A 20,038-nucleotide genomic window follows, 5' to 3' on the forward strand; every position below is an offset into this window, starting at 1 on the left:
GATAGAAATGTGTGCCCCTCCTGCTGGCCCTGAAGTGCCCTCCATACATCCCTCATCTTGGCTTCCGCGAACCGCTCCCTTATCTGTGGAGATGCGACTGGCCCTTACCTTGTGGTCCCTTGTGTTGTTCTATCTGTGAGCTTGTGCCATGCCAGATTAAGGGGCCCCTTAAGGATTACCTGTTCCCTCACAAAGCCCTCCACGATTCACAGGAGGTCCCTTAGAAATTGTTCCTGGCCTGTGTGCAGCGAGTACACCTATGCGATAGTGTATGGTGTTCCCGTTTATTCTCCCCTTACCACTACGTATCTCCCACCCTTATCTCTGATGACCTCCATTACTCTGAAGTCCATGTTGCTCCTAAAGGCCAGTGCCACCCCTGCACCCCCTGTTTTAGCGAGACCTGACGCGAAGAATATCTGGGAAAAGCCCCCGAGTGTGAGGCACCCCTGATCTCATTTCAGAAGTTGGGTTTCTTGCAGGGCGAGAACGTCCGGGCCCTGGGCCCTAGTAAACCCTTCTAAAATGTGACCGGTCGAGGGGGTCTTTAGGCCCCTCTCGTTATGTGTCATCCACTCGAACCTGGGTCCTTATATTGGTGCCCTACTTGCTCATGCCCCTGTTCCCCTTTCGTGCCCTCCCTCCAGGGGTGTCTCCCCTTATGCTAGTTTCCCTGCCCTGTCCTCCCCTACCCTGTCGGTGCCCCTTCTCCCCTTCATGCCCTCTCTCTTATTCTGTACCTCTTGCTTTCCTACCCTGCCCGCTCTGGTTTGGACCCCTCACCCAGTCTATCCATTGCCCCAACTTTGGGATACACCTGATTTATCTCCCCCTTCTTCCCCCTTCCTTCCCCTCACCCGGGTGAACCTACCCTTACTTGTTCCAACATGTTTTCTACTCCCCTACCCCTAACCTCTTATTTCAACTTAGTTGTCCACCACCCCCCTATGAATGCATTTTGGGGTTTGTTCCATCTGTGTCATCCTTTGCCGCTCCCTGCTTCTCCTTCAAGAGCCCGATCTTTCCCATCCAGGAGGGGGCCTTTCAGGGATGCCCTCCTCCTGCGCCTCTCTTCTGCGGTCGTCCAGTCCCAGGGCCTGGGCTTCGCTCTTCTGCCGAGGAGGGGCCCTCGCTTCCTCATTCATCGCCCAGGTCCATCTGCATTATATCTGCTGCTTCCTGGGGGGGTGGTTATTTGTTTTTGTTATTTGTTCTTCCGTTCTTTCTGGTGATGGTTGCTCCCCTTGCTCTGTTCCCTGTTCTCTAGTGCGGGCCACAATGTGGGAAGGGCTCCCAGGGAGTCACCCGTTGTGGTGCCTGTCTTTGGCGTTCTGCGCTTTGTCTTGGATGTCATTTATGCGTCGCTTGGTTGCCTTCTCCAAGAGCACTCGAGATGTTCCCCCGAGTGGTGGGTATGCCCTTGTTGCTCCTGGGGTCCCCTGGTGCTTTCCTTGATCTGCTGCTACTTCCCAGGGTCCTCCACAGTCGAGTACCAGTGCTCGTATATTGGCCCCTGTTTTGGCTTTGGGGTTACGCCTTTGTCAGATATGTGCTCTGTAGCCTTATCCTCTTCAGGTAGGTGTCTTCCCAGGAGGCCCACTGCGCTTTCACTCTATGGGTTCCCTCTCTCGTAGACTGTGAAGTAGCGGGGGATGTAGTGAGCTAATACCCGCCAGGGAGTTGTTGGGATTGTCCTGCTCCAACGGGGTCTATGCTGTGATCATTTCAGTATGAGATGGATATTGCAGTCTCCAGCAGCCTGTAAATTGGTTGTACTGAGGAAAGCCTTCGGAGGGCCTTTGCGTTGTCATACAACAGTGTCCTGTGTTTACTTGGAAGTCTGTCTCATCGATGGTGGGGGCATGTTAGTCGATGGCTTGCAATTTCAGATTTCAGTTCTGGTGCACTGGGTTCTGATTAGTAGTGTTTTCTGGGATGCTTCTGGGCCCTCCGAGTTTGCTCGGTTTCTTGCCCCCTCCCCCATTCCTGTTTACAAGTGGGGGACCCTGGGGCCTGTCCTCCTTTTGTCTGTCAGTGGGCAGAAGCCCCTATGTGGCCCCTCTGTACCTCAACTCTGCAGTGAGTTGTTTCCCATTTTCCCTTGCCTCTAGCTGCGCCTCCCCTGGTGTACCTTGTCTTGAGGGGCCCCTTGTCTGATTACTCCCTCCGAAAGAGCCTTCCTCCTCCTCCGTCATGAAGGCTCCTCTGCCGCCGGCCTGCTTTCTCCCTTTTCTTAGCCGTGTTGCCTTCCAGGGGTTTACGGTCCGGCTCCTCCTCCGACTCCCTCAAAGCTCAATGTGGCTGCCTCCCGTCTGGATTCACTACGGCTTTTTGGGCAGAATGGTCCCCCTGCTGGGGCGGGGAGTGTGGTCCTGCTTGCCGCTCCATCTCTCCTCCCGTGGCTCTGTTCTGCAGCACTCTCCCTCAGCTCCTCGATCTGCGCTTTCCTGCTTCGCCCTCTGTTAGGCAGAAAACTGTGCAGTTCCCTCTGGGACCACTGCAAAAGATTTAAGACTACAGGTGGTTGGCAGTAAACCCAATTGGTAGCAGTCTGTACCACCCAAATTTACCTGGTAGCTGTGGCTGAGCAGTCAGACTTCTCTCAAGAAGAGTTAGGCAGTATATAGAGTATTCACAATAGGTCAATAGAACACAGTAGAACAAGCAAACACTGACCAGAGCTTGGTGTAAAAGAGATATCATTATTTATTTAAAAACACATCTAGTTAAACACACTTATTTTCAGACAGCGGTGAGCGCCTAACGAAGATGGCACTCTAATCAATCGGTTTAAGAGGGAGAGAAAGGCAGAGCAAAGATAGCAACAGATCCCAACACTTTCAGAGAACACAGTAGGAGAAGAAGGAAGGTTAAAACCGTACAGTCAAAGTTACAAAGGCCGGACCCACTTTATGAGGCTCCTGTCGAAATGTGTCCAAGGTCACACAGTTGAAAGTGCCCAAAAGTCTCGCAAAAGGTTCAGAAAGAGTTGGACCAAAAGAAAGGGACCAGTTAGATGGTCAAGGCGGCCAGCCCAGTCCAGAAGGTTAAGGGGTTATTGTTACCTTGTAGCAATCTTTAGAAAGGGAGGCCTGGCGGACACGGTCCCTTAAAATTGTGAGAACGCTCCAGCGGGGGCAGTTGTTCCTGGCAGCGGGTGCAAGTCGGTGCTTCGTCCAGGGAAAGAAAGGATCTCGTCGTGGAGGAAAACAGGAGTCCGTTGCACTGCTAGGGAAGAAACCAGCTGCGGAGTTCTCAATTAAAAGGAGCAGTCCTTTTATTCGCGGTCCAGTGGTAAGTGGCTATCCGGTTGCGGGGTGCTTGGCACAGGCAATTCGACCACGAGACGTCCTGGGATGCAAGAAAAGAAGGTAAACTGGTTGTGCCCACCAGTCAAGGGAAGAAGACTCTCCAACAGGGAGATCTCCTCTGTCGTTGGGAAGTGGTGAGTCGGTTCAGCAGGGCTCCACCGGTGGTGGCGTCGTAGCAGGTCGGCTCAGCTTCTCCCTCGTTGGATTTTCAGGTTCTGTGGCGACTTCTGAAGTTCCAGTCCCCAAAGCGCTTCTGTTATGCAGAAAACCCCCATTCATTCAGCCTAGCTGTCAATCAAACATGCTAAGTGGTGAGCGGGGTGGCTCACCACTTGGGCCAATCACACAAGAGGGCGACTTGGGTTGGCAAGGCAACTTAGTCCAAGGTGCCTAAACCCCCTCCCACACCCCCTGTGGTACCCAGACAGAGTGGCACCATTTTGGAGGGCTTCTGTGTAGAAGCCCGCCAAAAGTGGAACAAAGGGCCCGACCTTTGGTTTGGAGTTACAGAGGCGAACACAAACGTCATTTTAAAACCGAGTTTTGGCAGAAAATACCAACCGGTGAATTGATCTTAAATATATAAACCGGCGGTATGTTAGAGGCTATGTAAAAAAAGTATTAGCCTCGAACAATGGGAAAATCCCATAGAGTTATATTCGCGGTTGAATATAAAAAGTAGTATCCACTGCCACCAGCCAAAACTCGACGAGGGGGGACGGGACAGTGCCCCTCGACAACAGACCCAGGGGCAATCGAATTGCCCCTACCAGTACACCCACAATATGATGGTTTGTACTGGTTCTGTTAGTAATTTGGGGCTAGTAAAGCCAATGGTGACTTAACATGCCCTGGGAGACAGTAGTCAGTCCCAGGGTATGGAGTTTATGGTGGGGGGTCACTATGATACCCCGGTGTTACTGCACGGAGGGTGCTGTGTAACACACATAGGAAACACACATGAGACCCTATGGAGTAAAGGACCCCATAGCCCATGAAACACATTAACATTCAAAGGAACACCACAAATCATGTCCAAGAGTGGGAAAAAAAGAGTCCCACTCTTGGCAGGAGAAATAAAACTCCAGTAATCCAGCAAAGCTGCTGGGGGACTCACTAGGTTAGGAAATTCAGCCTAAACAGAGAATTCTCCCTAACACCCTCCCGTTTTTGTGAAGGTGATGCTGTAGAGTGCTCCGGGGTCATCTCCCCCGCTCGCTCAGCCTCCCTGACTCCACTTAGCTGCCTACCCGCTCTCCCTGCCAATTAGCAGTTCACAGGAGCTCAGGAGCTGCAGTCGACATGTCTACTTAGTGTCGGCGGCTATCTTGGAATCCTACTATGCACTTTTGATTCTTTTGACATATACTTACTTAGTTGGGATAGAGCCTCTTGGAATTTAACGTTTTCTCTCTCCTGAGAAGGCTTACTTAGTGTTTCTCTCTTATAGGCCCTACTGCTCTTTACTTCACACTCATAAGATTCTCTTCCCAATATGTTCCACTCTGCACTTCTTGTCTTGTGGGATATCTCCCCCTCTTCCCAGGGTATTTGTACCCAATGATTATTAGTCTCTTTTACCGATTCAATCAGGACTCACATTGTTCCAGTTTATCACCTTTCCATTCCATGTCTCGTCAATTTCACTCTGATACGTTTTTCTTGATGTGTAATTATTCCACAGTGACCCCCCCAGTTCTCCAGTCTTCCCCGTTGCATCTGAGTTGGTAGGAAAACATCCCTGGGGTCAGCGCTAGCTATGGTTCTTCCTTTTGGCTCAGCCTCATTCTCTCTTTCAGTCTGGCAGTGTCCCACTCTCAGTCTCCTCATTCTTGTCAATTGGGGTTTGCTGTGGGTCACCAGATCTCTTCCTGTTTCTTCAGCGGTGTGGTTCGGCATTGTTATACGGGCGCACTGCCCAGTGCAAAGCTGTCGTAGTCACACCACTACTGGGACTTGGTTCCCCGTCTCCTAGGTTCACCAGTGTGGATAGACACTGGGCCTCCAGCGTTTCACTCTTGCAGTCTGACCACTTCTGAAAGTCGTGGGCTCTGTGGCTCTCCTTCACTCACCTCTCTCAGCTGTAATGCTGTCAGAGGGCTTCCCCTGCTTCTGCTCTCACTCTGTTTCATCTTTCCCAGTGTATCCACCTCTCCTAGTTTACTCATCTGAGTTAAATGGAGATTTCTCCTTAAAGAGACAGTTTGTCTTTGTTGCTCGTGGTGACTTATGTTTTTTCTTCAACCAAATCTCTGCATTTCACAATGGGTATAATGTCCTTTCATCACGGGATGTTTTTTTGCAGGGTTTTTTACCGTTTTACCGCAAATGTTTAGGGGGGTTGGAATATATATATTTGGGGTGTGGGTGTTCGGGATCATAGAAACAATTAAAGTGGATGGGGGTTCGGTGGGGGATTCCCCAAGAAACAAACAAGTGAAAAATCATCCCGCAATGAAATGACATAGAACCTTCACAATGCTCTCTGTCTCTGATAGTCCCATATATGCCACTATGAGGAATGGCCTAGGGAGTTCCTTGCAGCAATGGGAGTCCTTTTCCCCAGAGGGGGTGTCTTTCGCAGTGAGGTCCGACTTGCCTCAACCCCTAGGGAGGGTGTTGTGGAGCAGGCACACCTTCATAGCCTCAAAGGGGGGCTTCCCCTTGAGGAGAAGGAATTAATTCTCTGGATTTGTCACAATGTACTTACCATATTACTGGAAATGGTGAAAACGAATTAGTGGCTTGTAATGTAAATGTTTGGGTGGATGATACTCCTTATCCCTCTGCTGGTTGCAAAATTGTAACCAAGATTAATTAGGTTGCAGAGTTGATGGTCATTTATCAGGCTGTTCTCACCCTCGGAAGCCAACAGCTCCATGAACTTTCTGTTATTACAGATTCAGTTTAAATGGATTTGTTGACCATCTGGTCAATTGGAAAGCTGGGTTTTGCTTTGTGCAAACAAGTCATTGAAAACATGGTAAACTGATCCAGACCATTGATGATTTCATAGTATCCAACAATATGAAACATTGGAACCAACACAAAGGTCATTCTAATGTAGAGCGTGCCAACAAAACCAGAAGTGATTCCAAGACCCAGCCAAATTCCACTTTAATGAGCAGTGTTTTCAGGGGAGGAATGTTTACGAGTGTTGATGACATTTCAAAAGATGTTTCAAATTTAAGTTGGACTTCTGATTAGGAACCCCCATTCTTGGTATGACCAGTGGTTAGTACTTACCTCCTTCAGAAATATAATATTAAATTATACCCATGATGTGACAACAGCCGATCATCAGGAATTTCAGAAGGCTCTTTAGGAACTATGAGAGGCCACTTATTGGCCACTTATCAGTCAAGGCTTAAATATCCATTTAAATAACTTTCTGGTCTGTGTACAAATTCTGCTGTGTTCTCCAACACACTTGGCTCCTCTGTAGAAACGAGGAATTACATTACGGTCTGATCTACTGATTGATTTAATTGGGCCGGTAACTCATTCTAACAGAGGGAATATGCATCTGCTGACTTTGACATTCCTAGTTACAAAATGGATAGCATGTCTCCCATCCCTGAACTGTAATTGGGAAACCACATCCTTTCTCAGGTCAGCCTTCCTTAAAGGGCAGAGCTGTACTGAGGAAGTAACTTCACTAGTGGGGTGATGACTAAAATGTGGGAGTTCTTGGGTGTAAAGAAACTCCACATTCTCTCCATCCCCACATCTAACAGAGGAGTGGAGAGATACTGAAAATAATTGAGAGAGTCTGTAAGACTCTATTGTTGACTCTTTGGCATGATGGAACTTGCACCTGCCCCTGGTTCTGATGGCTCTGGGATGTACCCTTGATTGCACAACCCAGATGTCTCCATTTGAACTCATGACTGGTAGAAAGGTGGTGTTGCCTCAACATCTTGTGTAGAGAGCACAGGGGAGGACATTGTCAATTCCTCTACTACTCATGAGTATGCCAAAAGCTTTAGGAAGCATTTACAACATGCTTTTGCATATACCGAAAGAAATCTTGAGATGTCTGCTGTGAGTATGGAAACTATGTGTCACCTCAAGACCATGAAAAGGGTTTATATATTTGTGTGTGAGACACATGCACATGTGCGCACATGTTCACACAGATGCATACAGTCACACAACACTCAAAAACAGATTTTTTGTTTACCAAAGAATAAATTCCAGGGACCAAAACTGTGCAAAAGCACAATATGCTGCAGACTCAATGTTGTCTATCAACAATCTGTTAATATTTATTGAAACCAAAAAGTATCATCCCCAATTTCAGCATCGTATTTGTTACCTTACATGGGATGAAAGTTATCCCTTCCTAACAACTATAATAGTGTACATAGTATTCTCAAAGTATGAAGAAATCCATAGTTTCAATTGACTATGCTGTATTTAAAAAATGTAAAGAGATAATAAATTAATACAACATGGGCGAACACGTGTTTCACACTACTTGCGCTCCAAAAATGGCCTCACAGGGTGCATAATCTTCAGGACCATACTATATCACAACATTATTTTTCTCCTGCTTTCTTCTGTATTAATGTAGCATAGCATTGCCATTAATGGTACCTTTAATGATCCTTGTGCTGTCCTCTTCGAGGATGAATGTAGTACTTATCATATTTTTTAATTTGTGCAGCTTCATAAGGTCTTTAAAGCCTCGGGCCCTGCAGACAGTATGTAGTTATTATAACCTGAATGGAGCACTCTGCATGATGGAATAATGACGTCCTGTGTATGATGGGTGGAGATGCGCCCAAATGCCCAGTATGCTCAGTTGCCGCTGAGTTTACCTGTTGTTAGTGGCTATTATTAGAATGATTTGGTTTTTCTCCAGTGAGCGGAATCCTTATTCTAGGAAAATATTAGAGAATTGTGACCCTATATATACCTAATATTGTTAACAGTGCAGATGGCTAGATATCTAACCCTGCTTTCTACCAATCATTGGGAAAAGTACCGTGCAGTAAGGATGCAAAAGGAAAAAGAAAAATGTTCTCCATAGTTTTTTCAGGACACTCCCATGCTGTCAATCATCCTGGGTATTGGGTGGTAGTCCTTATGAGTGACAGCATGGGGGGGACAATCTAGTCAGCTGCTTACTGTGTTCCTAATTGTTTCAATTTTTTAAACCTAGAATCAGAGGAAGAAGTGTATCATTTTCTGTATTTTTAATATGTAAAAATCGTAATGACTGCGGCCTCTTTTAATGGCTTATAAAATGAAACCAATTCTCACAGTGCTGTGTGAAATTCATGTCACTCCCCAAGCTTAATTTGTGGGGGTGTTTTCCAGGGCTCAGCCCTGGCACTTATTTTTGAGCCCTGGTACTTATTGTCTCAGACTTGCTTTAATTATGAAGTGGTGATAGTCCGAGCATCCATCAGCCACAATGAGCAGGCACAATCTGTAGTGCATTCCCAAATATGTCGACACTGTGGTGCACAGCTATGGGTAGTGGCAGCAGTGGTGCCCACTGCAACGTCACAGGAGTGCTAACAAATATTTGGGCCCTGGCACTTATTTGTTTTTATTTTTTACAAGCTAAGCACTGTTCACCCCTTCTTTGGAGGTGAATAGGCTCACCCAATTAGGAGGCCGTATTTTGAGTCGATGCCAACTTTTTACTTTACAAGTTATTAGAAAGAATTGGCATTTATATTTTTATACGCATGTGCTTTGTCGAGGAAATTGCTGTTGTATGATAAGTTACATTCTGTGAAGACGAACACCCTATATTGGCTTTTGAAAGTGGCAGTTAATTTGGGTTTATGTTATGTTTTAACTGATTTTATGGTGGTTGTGAGAATTTGATAACCTTAATAGATTTTACAAGAGGTGATTGTTTAAGATGTTCTTTCTTTAAAAAGGAAATGTCGAAATAGGTTTGTCTACAGAAATGTGAAAATAATTATTCCCACAGAGCCAAATTGAATCATTTGAAGGAATATGTTAATTTATTTCCTAAATAATAAACAACGTAGAGCATCCCAGTTTGAATCTTGGTCCTGCGCTTAGCTTAGAGTATGATCTCCGTATTGAAGTGCGATATATATAAACTCAATTTATTTTGATATTTTTTATGATTCAACTGATCAATTTTGGCGATTACTTTTGAGTGGAAAAGAAGTCTCTCTGATTTCAGCTATTGTTATATTTTATCAAAAGTTCTGTTTTGTGCATGAGTTTATAAGGTGATGTTTTTATTTAGTGTAAGGTTTTCTGCAAAACATAAGACAAGAAAGAAAGAAAGAAAGAAAGAAAGAAAGAAAGAAAGAAAGAAAGAAAGAAAGAAGGAAAGAAAGAAAGATAAGCTAAAAAGTTGTTCCCACCGCTCGAATGGATTATTTTAGCTTTGTATAATTTGTCATGGTTTATGATTGTTAGGGGAGGGGCGTCCTGGACCACCCCATAATGTGAGTTCCACTGCTCCTTTCATTTTTGTTTACACTGTGAACACATTATTTGGTGAGTCCTGTATAAAAAATGTTGTCCACTTTCACCATTACTTATAACCGACACTACGATATGATATGATATGATGAGTAATTTATAACACGCCTGTACACAAGTCTTTCTACGCACGACAAGACAATGGAGAGAAGACAGATGGAGGCCAAAACAATGGTCTTACTGGGCATTGTGTCATTCAGATTGTGCCAGTGTGATAACGCAAAGTGAAAGGGGCGAGGGGGAAGGGAGAGGGAAGAGGGAAGTGCAATCAGGGCAGCATTACTCTGAGTACGTGCAGCCACGGCTATGGGTAAGTCCAAGGAGGCTGGGGACTGTCAGGTTACGATTACAGTCCCTAAGTGCGCGGTAGGCCCGGAGGCAGTGCAGGGGTGATTGGTCATGGAGGAGCCTAGTACCCAGTGAGACTCTGAGGGTAGCCAGGCAACCAGTCAGTGCAACAGACAGATGGGTCCGCGGAAAAGAGAAAGCAGAGGTGAAGAGGAAGGTCTTGAGCAGCTTCTGGAACTTCAGGTGGTCCGGTTCAAGTATGAGAGGGGCAGGGAGACCCGTCCAGAGAGAGGCCCTACTGCAGAGGAGAGAGATCTACCCGCCACTCTCTGCCTGGAAAGCATCTGACTCTCAGAGAGTTTGAGGTGGCTGAGTGAAGGACTCAAGACGGAGGGTGTTTTGGCAGAGAGAGTTGGATGTAGTGTGGGCCACAGCCCCAGAAAGCCTTGTGGACGATGCAGAGGGTCTTGAACTTGATCCTTGCAGCCACTGGGAGCCCCCAGAGAGATTTCAGTGCTGGAGTGTCATGGTCCCTGAGCTTGAAACCAAGGACAAGTCTTGCAGATCTGTTCTGGATTAGTTGCAGAGAGTAGAGGAAAGCAGATTGAGAATGAGGCTGTTGCAGTAGTCCAGGCTAGAGAGAACCAGGGCACTGGAGACAGTGAACTTCTGGGGGAAAGTGAGAAAAGGAAGAATACCTCTGAGGAGGTGCAGCTGGTAGTGGGCCTTCTTGGACAGGTCTGTGGTGATGTGAGGAGAGAAGGAAAGCGTAGAGTCGAAGATGACACCAAGGTTTTTTTGCCTCATAGGAAGTCGAAGGAAGAGTGCCCAAGGAGGGCAGCCAGAGTGAACGAGGGAAAGCGGGAGCAGGAGCCCCAATGAGAAGTATCTCAGTCTAGGTGGCATTAAGGCAGAGATAGTTGGAGGACCACCAATCCTGAATTGTGAAAAGACAGTCAGGAATGAGCGAGAGAGGAGAGGTGGCTGAGGAGAGCCTGAAAGAGAGGTGAGGGTCATCTGCATAACACTGAAGGTTAGTGGAGAAGGTAGAACTCAGGTGGGCCCAAGGGGCCAGGTAGACATTGAAGAGCCAGGGTGAGAGGTTAGAGCCCTGGGAACATCACATGTGGAGAGAGAGGTGGTGGAGAGAAAGGACCCAAGACGGACCTGGGAAGGTCGGTCCTTGAGGAAGGAGGTCAACCACTCCAGGGCCTGATCCGTGATGACCAGGTTCGTACAGAGTCGATTGAGCAGGATGGCATGATTGACCTTGTCAAAAGCAGAGGAGGTTCAAGGCAGATGAGGACAGAAGGAAGGCTTGAGTAGAGATTGGTGAGCAGATCTTCATGGGTGTTTAGGAGAGCAGTTTCCGTGCCTCCTCCACTTCTTCTTGGCCACCCTACACTTCTATTTCAGGGCGGCGAGGTTGGAGTCATACCAAGAGTAGCACTTGGAGGTAGGCTTCAGGTGGAGTCTCATGACAGGGCCAAAGACATCCAGAGTGTTGGAGACAGAAAGGTGCCGGTTAGAGAGGACTGTGTCAGAGTGTGAGTCGGCCGCAGGCATAGGAGGAGCAGAGAAGGTAATGGCAAAGGGATCTACGGACACAACGGTTCATGGGCTGAATGAACGAGAAGGTAGGTGGCAGTGCTGGGGTGGGCTTAGCGTGGGGGACAGAGAGCTTCAGGTGAGAGGAAAGCAGAAATTGGTCAGTCCAAGAGAGAGGAGTGGTGAGAGTTTTTGAGGGGGAGATGTCTGAGGAGATGAGACCATCCAAGGTATGGCCGGCCGAGTGGTGTGGGATACATTGACCCACTCAGCAGAATTCCCATCCATAACCAAGCTGCACTTCAGCAGTTAACAGCAAAACGACTGAGCTGGCATTGAGAAAGTGCAAGTGCATTGGAAGGGGAAAGGGGAGAAAGTGCATGGAAGGGGGAGAGTGGAGAGTGTGGAGCAGAGGAGAACAGATAAATAATAATAAATACAAATAAATAATAGATAATGGAGGCAATAAACAGTGGTAGTGCAGCCAGCAAGTGACAAGTGCATTGTTTATGGTAGCAGACTGGGTAGGTCTGATTAAGTGCAGAAAAGGAAGAAAATGGGGGTGGGGCAATGTATGGGTACAGATACAGTCCCCATTTCAAGGAGTGGCGAGCTACATCCAACTAGCCCAAGATATTGAGAACTCATCCATTTGTAGTGGTGTATACACCACGGCCATGTGCTCCTTTTTCCATGGTATGTCGCTATGCTCCAAAGTACCCCAACTTGTGCAGCACACTTTCATACCCCTTTTCAACCGGGAGTGTCCACTGCTACTCGCACATCACCGACTCCAAAGGGGGAGGGTTGCAGATCTCTGTCTCGATCTACCAGACAGCCCTGCCTGTATACTTTGCAAGCAACCCAACACTGCAGCTGTCATGCCCCCTAAAGCCACCCTACGTGCTGGACACATTACATAAACCTCATCTCCTTTCTTGATTCCCACAAGCGTTACTAAGCTGGTGAAGCCTGCCCTACTACCGATCAGGAACGCTTCCCTAAATAACTTTTTTATGCCCCCTCCATTTTCTTGTCTTGTGAACTTTACCATTTTGATTGCAAGATTGGACCCGAGTGGACTCCTGAGTTTCATCCCTAGTAGGGAGCCAGCAGTGCCACACAGCCACCTGGCACAGGAGGCAGGCCGACCCATAAGATTGAGAAACAATGCATGTTTGGTCCATGTCTGATTCTTTTGTCTCTACTAGTCCTAAGAGGTCCTTCTACCCTGCCGCCAGCTGGAAAGACATTAGGCTCAAGAAGGTGGGTCACTGGACACAACATTTCATACACCTGACCCCACCCATCCACTGCTAGATGCTTATCCCACGGGGTCACACAATGCCAACCTTCAGTTGCCCATTTCCCCAGGTGCCACCCATAAACCTTCCACTACACTCCCATCGCCTTACGACTCGATGGATGACGAGCAGTCTCCCATGAACAACCTAAAAAACCATTCCTGGAGCCCTGCACCGCCTGATGTGAACACTGCTAGCACATCACTCTGTAGACACAATGCCTGCATCTTCCCCTCTTAACTATATCTGAAACAATCCAGCACCCCACTACTATGCCCTGCTCTGCACTGCTCTCAACCTACTTGCCCGACCCATGCTAGCCAACCACCACCAGTAACAGCATTATCATGAATCGTCCTCTCTTCACCTGCACCCACTCACATCTGACCTGTCCATTTGAGGATACGTCTGGGATGTTCATCATTTCAAATGCCCCAGCCGTGCACCCAATCCATTTAAGTGATGTCCTATCGCTGTGGGCCACCACCACTCCCAAACCCTGTAGGATGACTTGGTTGCCTCCCACACCCCATTGCTTGCTAGTAACTATATCAATTTTGCTTACATTTTCGAATTTCAAGAGCATTGTAAACATTACTGTTCTGTGTGCACCTACGTGATTCAAGGGAGACATTTGAATGTAAAAAAATACAGGGGAAATACAACATGTTAAGGATGTGCGTGTTTTTAATCCAAATCCTTGATCGATGCCAATCCAAGGATCAGGATTATATTTGACCACATGGTTTGGGCCCTACCTGATCCTTTTTTCAGCTAAATTGCGGCACATTTTTTTGAGCTGTGGGGCAAGTTTGGTTATGCTTCTCTGTGTTCTATGTTTTTTCATCAATGGCTATTTTTTAGACTGTTTTTTTACGAACCTTTTCCACCGAAAAAACCAATTGAAAAATGTCCTTTTTTATTTTGGGGATGGGGGGGTTATCCCAAAACCCCTCTCCCCTACTGTTTTACTATTCCTGAACGCCCAACCCTTTATATGTCTTTTCCCACCTCCTATATTTTTTAGGGTTTTTTTCAGCGATACATTTTCATTAAAAAAAACTCGAAAATGAGCCATTTAAAGAACGGTATATGGTTTCTCTGCTAGGTGCCCATTGAAAGCACTCTCTGGCTGGTTTTCAGACTCTGCACTTTCTTGGTTCTGGCGTGCTGATGTCTGGGAATCATTTCTCTGGGTGGTTCAACATTTTGATGTACCTGTAAGCCATGTGCATACACATAGGAACATTGTCTGCACTTGTGAGCGACAATGCACACATCGTGTTTTTACCTTCTGGAATATATTGTCAATAACCATGCCTTTTGCACACTAGTTTAATTGCAAATAGAAAAAACCCAGGTATTATTTGTGAATTAGTTCTACCCTTTTTTTGAGAATCTGTTCTCTTACTGCGAGGTTTTCAAATCAATGTATCCGTACCTTGGGCAAATGGTGTCCTCTTTGCAACACAGACACATTTCACGTAACTCTTGACAAGCACATGCGTAGGCAATTTCAAAATGGCCAACCACCACTCCAGATCATGAGAAAAAGCCCCATGGCATTATTCCAGAAGCCCCAGAGAGGGAATCCCTGATTTATAGGGGTGTGAGATCCATCCCAGACTTCAGAAAAACAGGCAGGTAAAAGCATGTGGATATATTTGCATAGTTCATTTAAATGTGTAAGCCCCACTCAGAAAAAGTTCAATAATATGTACGAAGAGTCCAAGCTGTACCCCTTTTGCCATCGATTTAAGAATTATTATCCAATTTGGATACAATGTATTGCATAGACATTTGAACCACAACTAGTCCCTGTTCTATGTCCTTGTCGCAATAGTTCCTTCAGAAAATACATACATTTTTTAAATATGCCACATTGTTTTCTGACAGCAATGTCAGATCTCCCTAGAGGCGCTACTGAATGACAACCCCTGGCAGATACACTCGACGCTTAAAAAAGTAGGTCGCAATTTTGCAATTATCGTGACATGTGTCTTTGCTGCTATGGATCTGCTCAGCTACCACACTGCTTTTTCAATGGCTCCACCGTGGTGTTTTTTTTCCTCCTCTTTCGCACCAGAGTGAAAGCTCCTTTTGGAGACATCACCATGCCATTGTGCGCTCAGAGACCTGAGGATTCGTAGCGCTATATAAATGCAAATTATTATTATTATTGTGCAGCCAGTTGCTTATCATCCTACACGTCTGGATCACTGGTCGGTCCCTGGTCACTTATCCTGGCCAGCAGCATACCTACCCCCTGCTTCCTTACCACAACCAACACATGACAAAGACTCCTGTCCTTGAGTAGATCCTGGACCCTTAGGGGCCCTAGACACACTTGTGATATTGGGGTTTGCCCCTAACACAAGGTACAATCGTATCAATGTATGTTACCTTTGTATGATTATTATTAATAATATCATTATGACATGTGATCGTTTAATATCTAAATCAAGAATAGCTACCTGACTTGAACATAACATGAGGATAAGAATTCAAGTGTCTAGCAAACCGCATTTCTAAATGCTTTCACTGCTTGGGGAGCTACTTCTCTCTCACCTTTCACATTTCTGGGGCTTAAAACCACAAGCCTCGGATTCAGAGTTAACATGCTCTCCCCACATCATGAGTCGGGTCCCAAGAGCACGGCGATAGAATCAGGACATTTACTAAAGTATTTTTAAAAAAGGTTCTGGTTAGGAGTCCCTCAACCATAGTCCTAACCCTGTGATCAGAATACTTTGCCTGAATACTCCTGCTAACCACAGCCCCACCTGTTATACCTCCAATGGCTCACACCCCTAAAACAGCCCCCCCCAACTCAGGTTCCCAGGTACATATTAAGGTAAAAGAGCAGGCCACACAGCAGGTTGGGCAGTTGAAGTGCAGGAGCATGCAGGGGCAGTTTTCAAAGATAGAGAGACGGAACCCACAGGGTTGGCATACTACAGTGTCCGCAGCACCCAAGTCCAAGGTATCCGGCTTCTATCTGGCCGAGACCCCCAACACCTCACTTCCGGCAGCGGCCTGGACTTCAGGAAACATGTCCCTCAATGCTAGCCAGAAGTGCGCCTACTAGGAGATTCCCAACACCTCACTTCCGGCAACGGCCTGGACTTCAGGAAACATGTCACTCAATGCTAGCCAGAAGTGGGCCTACTCGGAGATTCCCAGCACCTCACTTCCGGCAACGCCCTGGACTTCAGGAAACATGTCACTCAATGCTAGCCAGAAGTGGGCCTACTGGGAGATTCCCAGCACCTCACTTCCAGCAACGGCCTGGACTTCAGGAAACATGTCCCTCAATGCTAGCCAGAAGTGGGCCTACTGGGAGATTCCCAGCACCTCACTTCCGGCAACGGCCTGGACTTCAGGAAACATGTCCCTCAATGCTAGCCAGAAGTGGGCCTATTGGAAGATTCCCAGCACCTCACTTCCGGCAACGGCCTGGACTTCGGGAAACATGTCACTCAATGCTAGCCAGAAGTGGGCCTACTAGGAGATTCCCAACACCTCACTTCCGGCAACGGCCTGGACTTCGGGAAACATGTCACTCAATGCTAGCCAGAAGTGGGCCTACTCGGAGATTCCCAGCACCTCACTTCCGGCAACGCCCTGGACTTCAGGAAACATGTCACTCAATGCTAGCCAGAAGTGGGCCTACTGGGAGATTCCCAGCACCTCACTTCCGGCAACGGCCTGGACTTCAGGAAACATGTCCCTCAATGCTAGCCAGAAGTGGGCCTACTGGGAGATTCCCAGCACCTCACTTCCGGCAACGGCCTGGACTTCAGGAAACATGTCCCTCAATGCTAGCCAGAAGTGGGCCTATTGGGAGATTACCAGAACCTCACTTCCGGCAACGGCCTGGACTTCAGGAAACATGTCACTCAATGCTAGCCAGAAGTGGGCCTACTAGGAGATTCCCAACACCTCACTTCGGCAAAAGCCTGGACTTCAGGAAACATGTCACACAATCCTAGCCAGAAGTGGGCCTACTAGGAGATTCCCAACACCTCACTTCCGGCAACAGCCTGGACTTCAGGAAACATGTCACACAATGCTAGCCAGAAGTGGGCCTACTAGGAGATTCCCACCTGCCGAATTGCTCTGCACCTTCCTCGATACGCGATATCTTCTTCGAGCCTCCCCGGGATGCTTAAGGAGCTTTATGACACTGCCGCATTGTGAGAAAACACTGTTGTAGCTAAATGGATGATGCTTTTGATATTCAGCACCGTTTACTGCTGGGATTTGTGCACAGAGTCCCAGCACCACTCCATTAGGGGTGAGGCTGGGGGGTTCACACTTAGCATCTTTACATGTCCAGTGCCTACTTGAATGCTAGTTCTCACTGAGAAATGCACACTTGTATACGAGTGCACATATTAATAACATCCATGCACTCTTCACGGAAACCCAGAAGCCCCTTTCTATATCTGTTTCCTGTTTAACTCCTGGTTTGACTAAGTGCCTAGTCTTTTGTGGCCAACCTGGTACGAACTGCAGCTGGCCAGTTACAAATCGATTCTCTGAGATCCAGTTTCAGCATGTAAATGTTCTGACACTGGAATAGGTGTTTGCACTGCGACTCCCATGATCTCTCACCATTAATTATGCCAGCTAGGGCTGATGGGAGCTGTAGTCCAAAGCCTCTGGAGAGCCAAAGGTTGCAGATCTCTGCTCTAGATGGTGTGTGTGGGAATGACACACTCAAAGGCAGGTCATTCCACTTCCACCGCGCTGGAGTGCTTTCTACCTTCTAACCACACCGGCCGTTCGTTGGGGGCAAACTGTTGCCATGATTGTTACATTCATATTCCAGTGACATACCGTTTTCTCTGCAACCACCGAGGTCCAGTCTCAATGCCATACACCCAGCCGCTGCCTTGGACGTTTTTGACGAGTTTGTTTAGTTTATGCTGACTAATTAGTTAACCCTTTCAGCAGGCAGCTTGTTGACCTGTGGCTGCCAGCTTGTCTACGCTCTGATGTTTTCTTGGCAAGAAAAGCCCTCCCAGCTGCTCCCCTCCTCCCAAAAAGTACAGCACAGGTGGAAAATGTAGCAAATATCAGCGTATGCTAGCAAAAACATTAACCTTAAATTATACTTCATGATAGTAGCTCCTAAGTTAAATTATCTGATTGCAACAATTGAGAGGATGCACGATATGGCCACGATTGAAATCAGAGCAATACTTTAGGTGCCTGATTTGCAAAGCCTTTTTCAATGGGACTACGTCATTGAAAAGCAATTGTGTAAATGAGGCCCCAAGTGTTATGTAGTTAAAGTCGTTATCTGATCTATAGGTTCCTTTGGTACAGTATAATTGCCATTTTAATAACACTACTGTCAATTGTGCCGTTTTTGGCATTCAAATAAGACATTCGCCCATAAAGTATGTTTGTAAATGCGGTATCCACTGGTTTGCCCTTGTGGCGCTTTTGTCTTGTGCAGGCCAGAACGTGGGTGGGTCCCTGCGTGCGTGGAAGAGCGTGGAGACGTACAGGGCCCTGGGATACGTTAGATATAGGTGAGGCCAGAGACGTGCTCCGCTCCATGTGGGCAAGACAGTTTGTGGACAAAATAAAGGGGGGACTATCTTGCAAGTTACCCAAATCTCACGCATAACGCTTGCAGCTATTCAGAGAGCCCTAACTTCAAAAGATTAGCCGCACAGCGCCACCTTCTAACCTAGTAACAAAAGGTGCCAGACCACGCTATAAGGTTAAAAAGAAAATATTATAATACAATGAATTACAAATGCTTTGGCATGGTTTGAACAATCAACAATTGTTACGATTGATATGTCGCTGTGAACAACTTCAAAACACTTAACTTGAAAGCTCTTGCAAGCACTTTAATTGTTTAGAAATGAATTCTAAAAATGCACAAATATGACCGGACTCGTGAACACGCGGCACACCTATAGCTAAGAACAAGGGACGTCTGCTGAGCCCTCCCCCGCCGTAAAAAATAGAAACACGGGATGCATGGAAAACGTGTATAAAACATCTATAGAATATTCTCGTCAAATATAAATGAAATTAACTTTATTATAGAAATCGTTCTGGGAGATTTCTAGGGAAGACAAATACTTACATTTCGACATAAAACAAATTGGATTATATCGAAGACACAATCTACCGTATCTAAAAAAAAAAAATTCTACCAAACTTGTTTCCTGTTTCTTTGAGTTCTCGCCGCACCCGTATCTGCACATAAGCTGTGCCCGGACAGGTGTCACTCTTTATAATGTTCTCCTGGTCCCGTGTCTGTACACAAGAGGTTCCAGCTTTAGTCTATATGCAGTGCAATGATACAAAACCAGGTGGAGCGCCATGCTGCTTAAGCACGGCGTGGTAGAACTTTCCAAAATGTGGCGACGAAACTCTGAAATCCCCGGCCAAGGCTGGTCCATCATGGCTTCCATTTTTTTTTTTTGCTTTGTTGAAAAAACGTTATTGTCATCAGCGCAGGTAAAATACAAGTCCCTCCATTCTCTGTACGTTGTTCTTGTCTTTTAACATAGAAATGCCCATTTACAAATAGCACACGAAATGAATAAAGGTTGTAGACCAAAATGACGATTTGTTCCAACTGATATAGCGCCTTCAAATTGTGCAAAGGTCCATTGTACAAAGTCTTTCCTGAGCCTTCCAACTCAGGGCACGGATCACGTACAGGTGTACTAGTTTTTTGTTGCTGTTGTTGTCCTCCGTGCTCTTCCTCTATAAAACACTGTTAAACATCCAACTGTTTTCCATAAAGTCACTGGCCAGGTTAGCCCGGTTTTTACTGTAGTCTTGGCCAGTATTGAGACATGTCAGGTTCACTGCCGGGAACTTGTACTGGGACTGACACTCCAGGGGAAATGAGACCTGCAAGGGAGAGAAAAAAAAACAGCAAAGGGTTTAATTTCTAAATTTGCCCACACGAGCAAGCCGTTTTCATGGACTTGTTTCAACACAGGTGCACTACACCCCCACCCCCACCCCATCCCTACTTTGCACACGTCACTCACTTTATTCTCCATTTGGTATTCAGTACCTCAACGAACTGTTTTTTTTTTTATTAGAAAAATCCATGTAAAT

General features: G+C 46.6%; 1 protein-coding gene across 9 annotated transcripts in view; it reads right to left on the reverse strand.

Moving 5' to 3' along the window:
• Positions 1-18,667: 18,667 nt before the first annotated feature.
• PAX6 (paired box 6) overlaps positions 18,668-20,038 on the reverse strand; it is a 58,920-nt gene continuing 57,549 nt past the window's right edge. For all 9 annotated transcript variants that reach the window (XM_069623554.1, XM_069623557.1, XM_069623550.1 and 6 more), the window contains one exon: positions 18,668-19,825. In XM_069623554.1, the coding sequence (XP_069479655.1) occupies positions 19,740-19,825 (86 nt within the window). In that variant the 3' untranslated portion in view covers positions 18,668-19,739. The remainder of the gene's footprint in view (positions 19,826-20,038) is intronic.

Source organism: Ambystoma mexicanum, chromosome 11, assembly GCF_040938575.1.
Source record: "Ambystoma mexicanum isolate Mex_15411 chromosome 11, UKY_AmexF1_1, whole genome shotgun sequence".
Classification (NCBI taxonomy): domain Eukaryota; kingdom Metazoa; phylum Chordata; class Amphibia; order Caudata; family Ambystomatidae; genus Ambystoma; species Ambystoma mexicanum.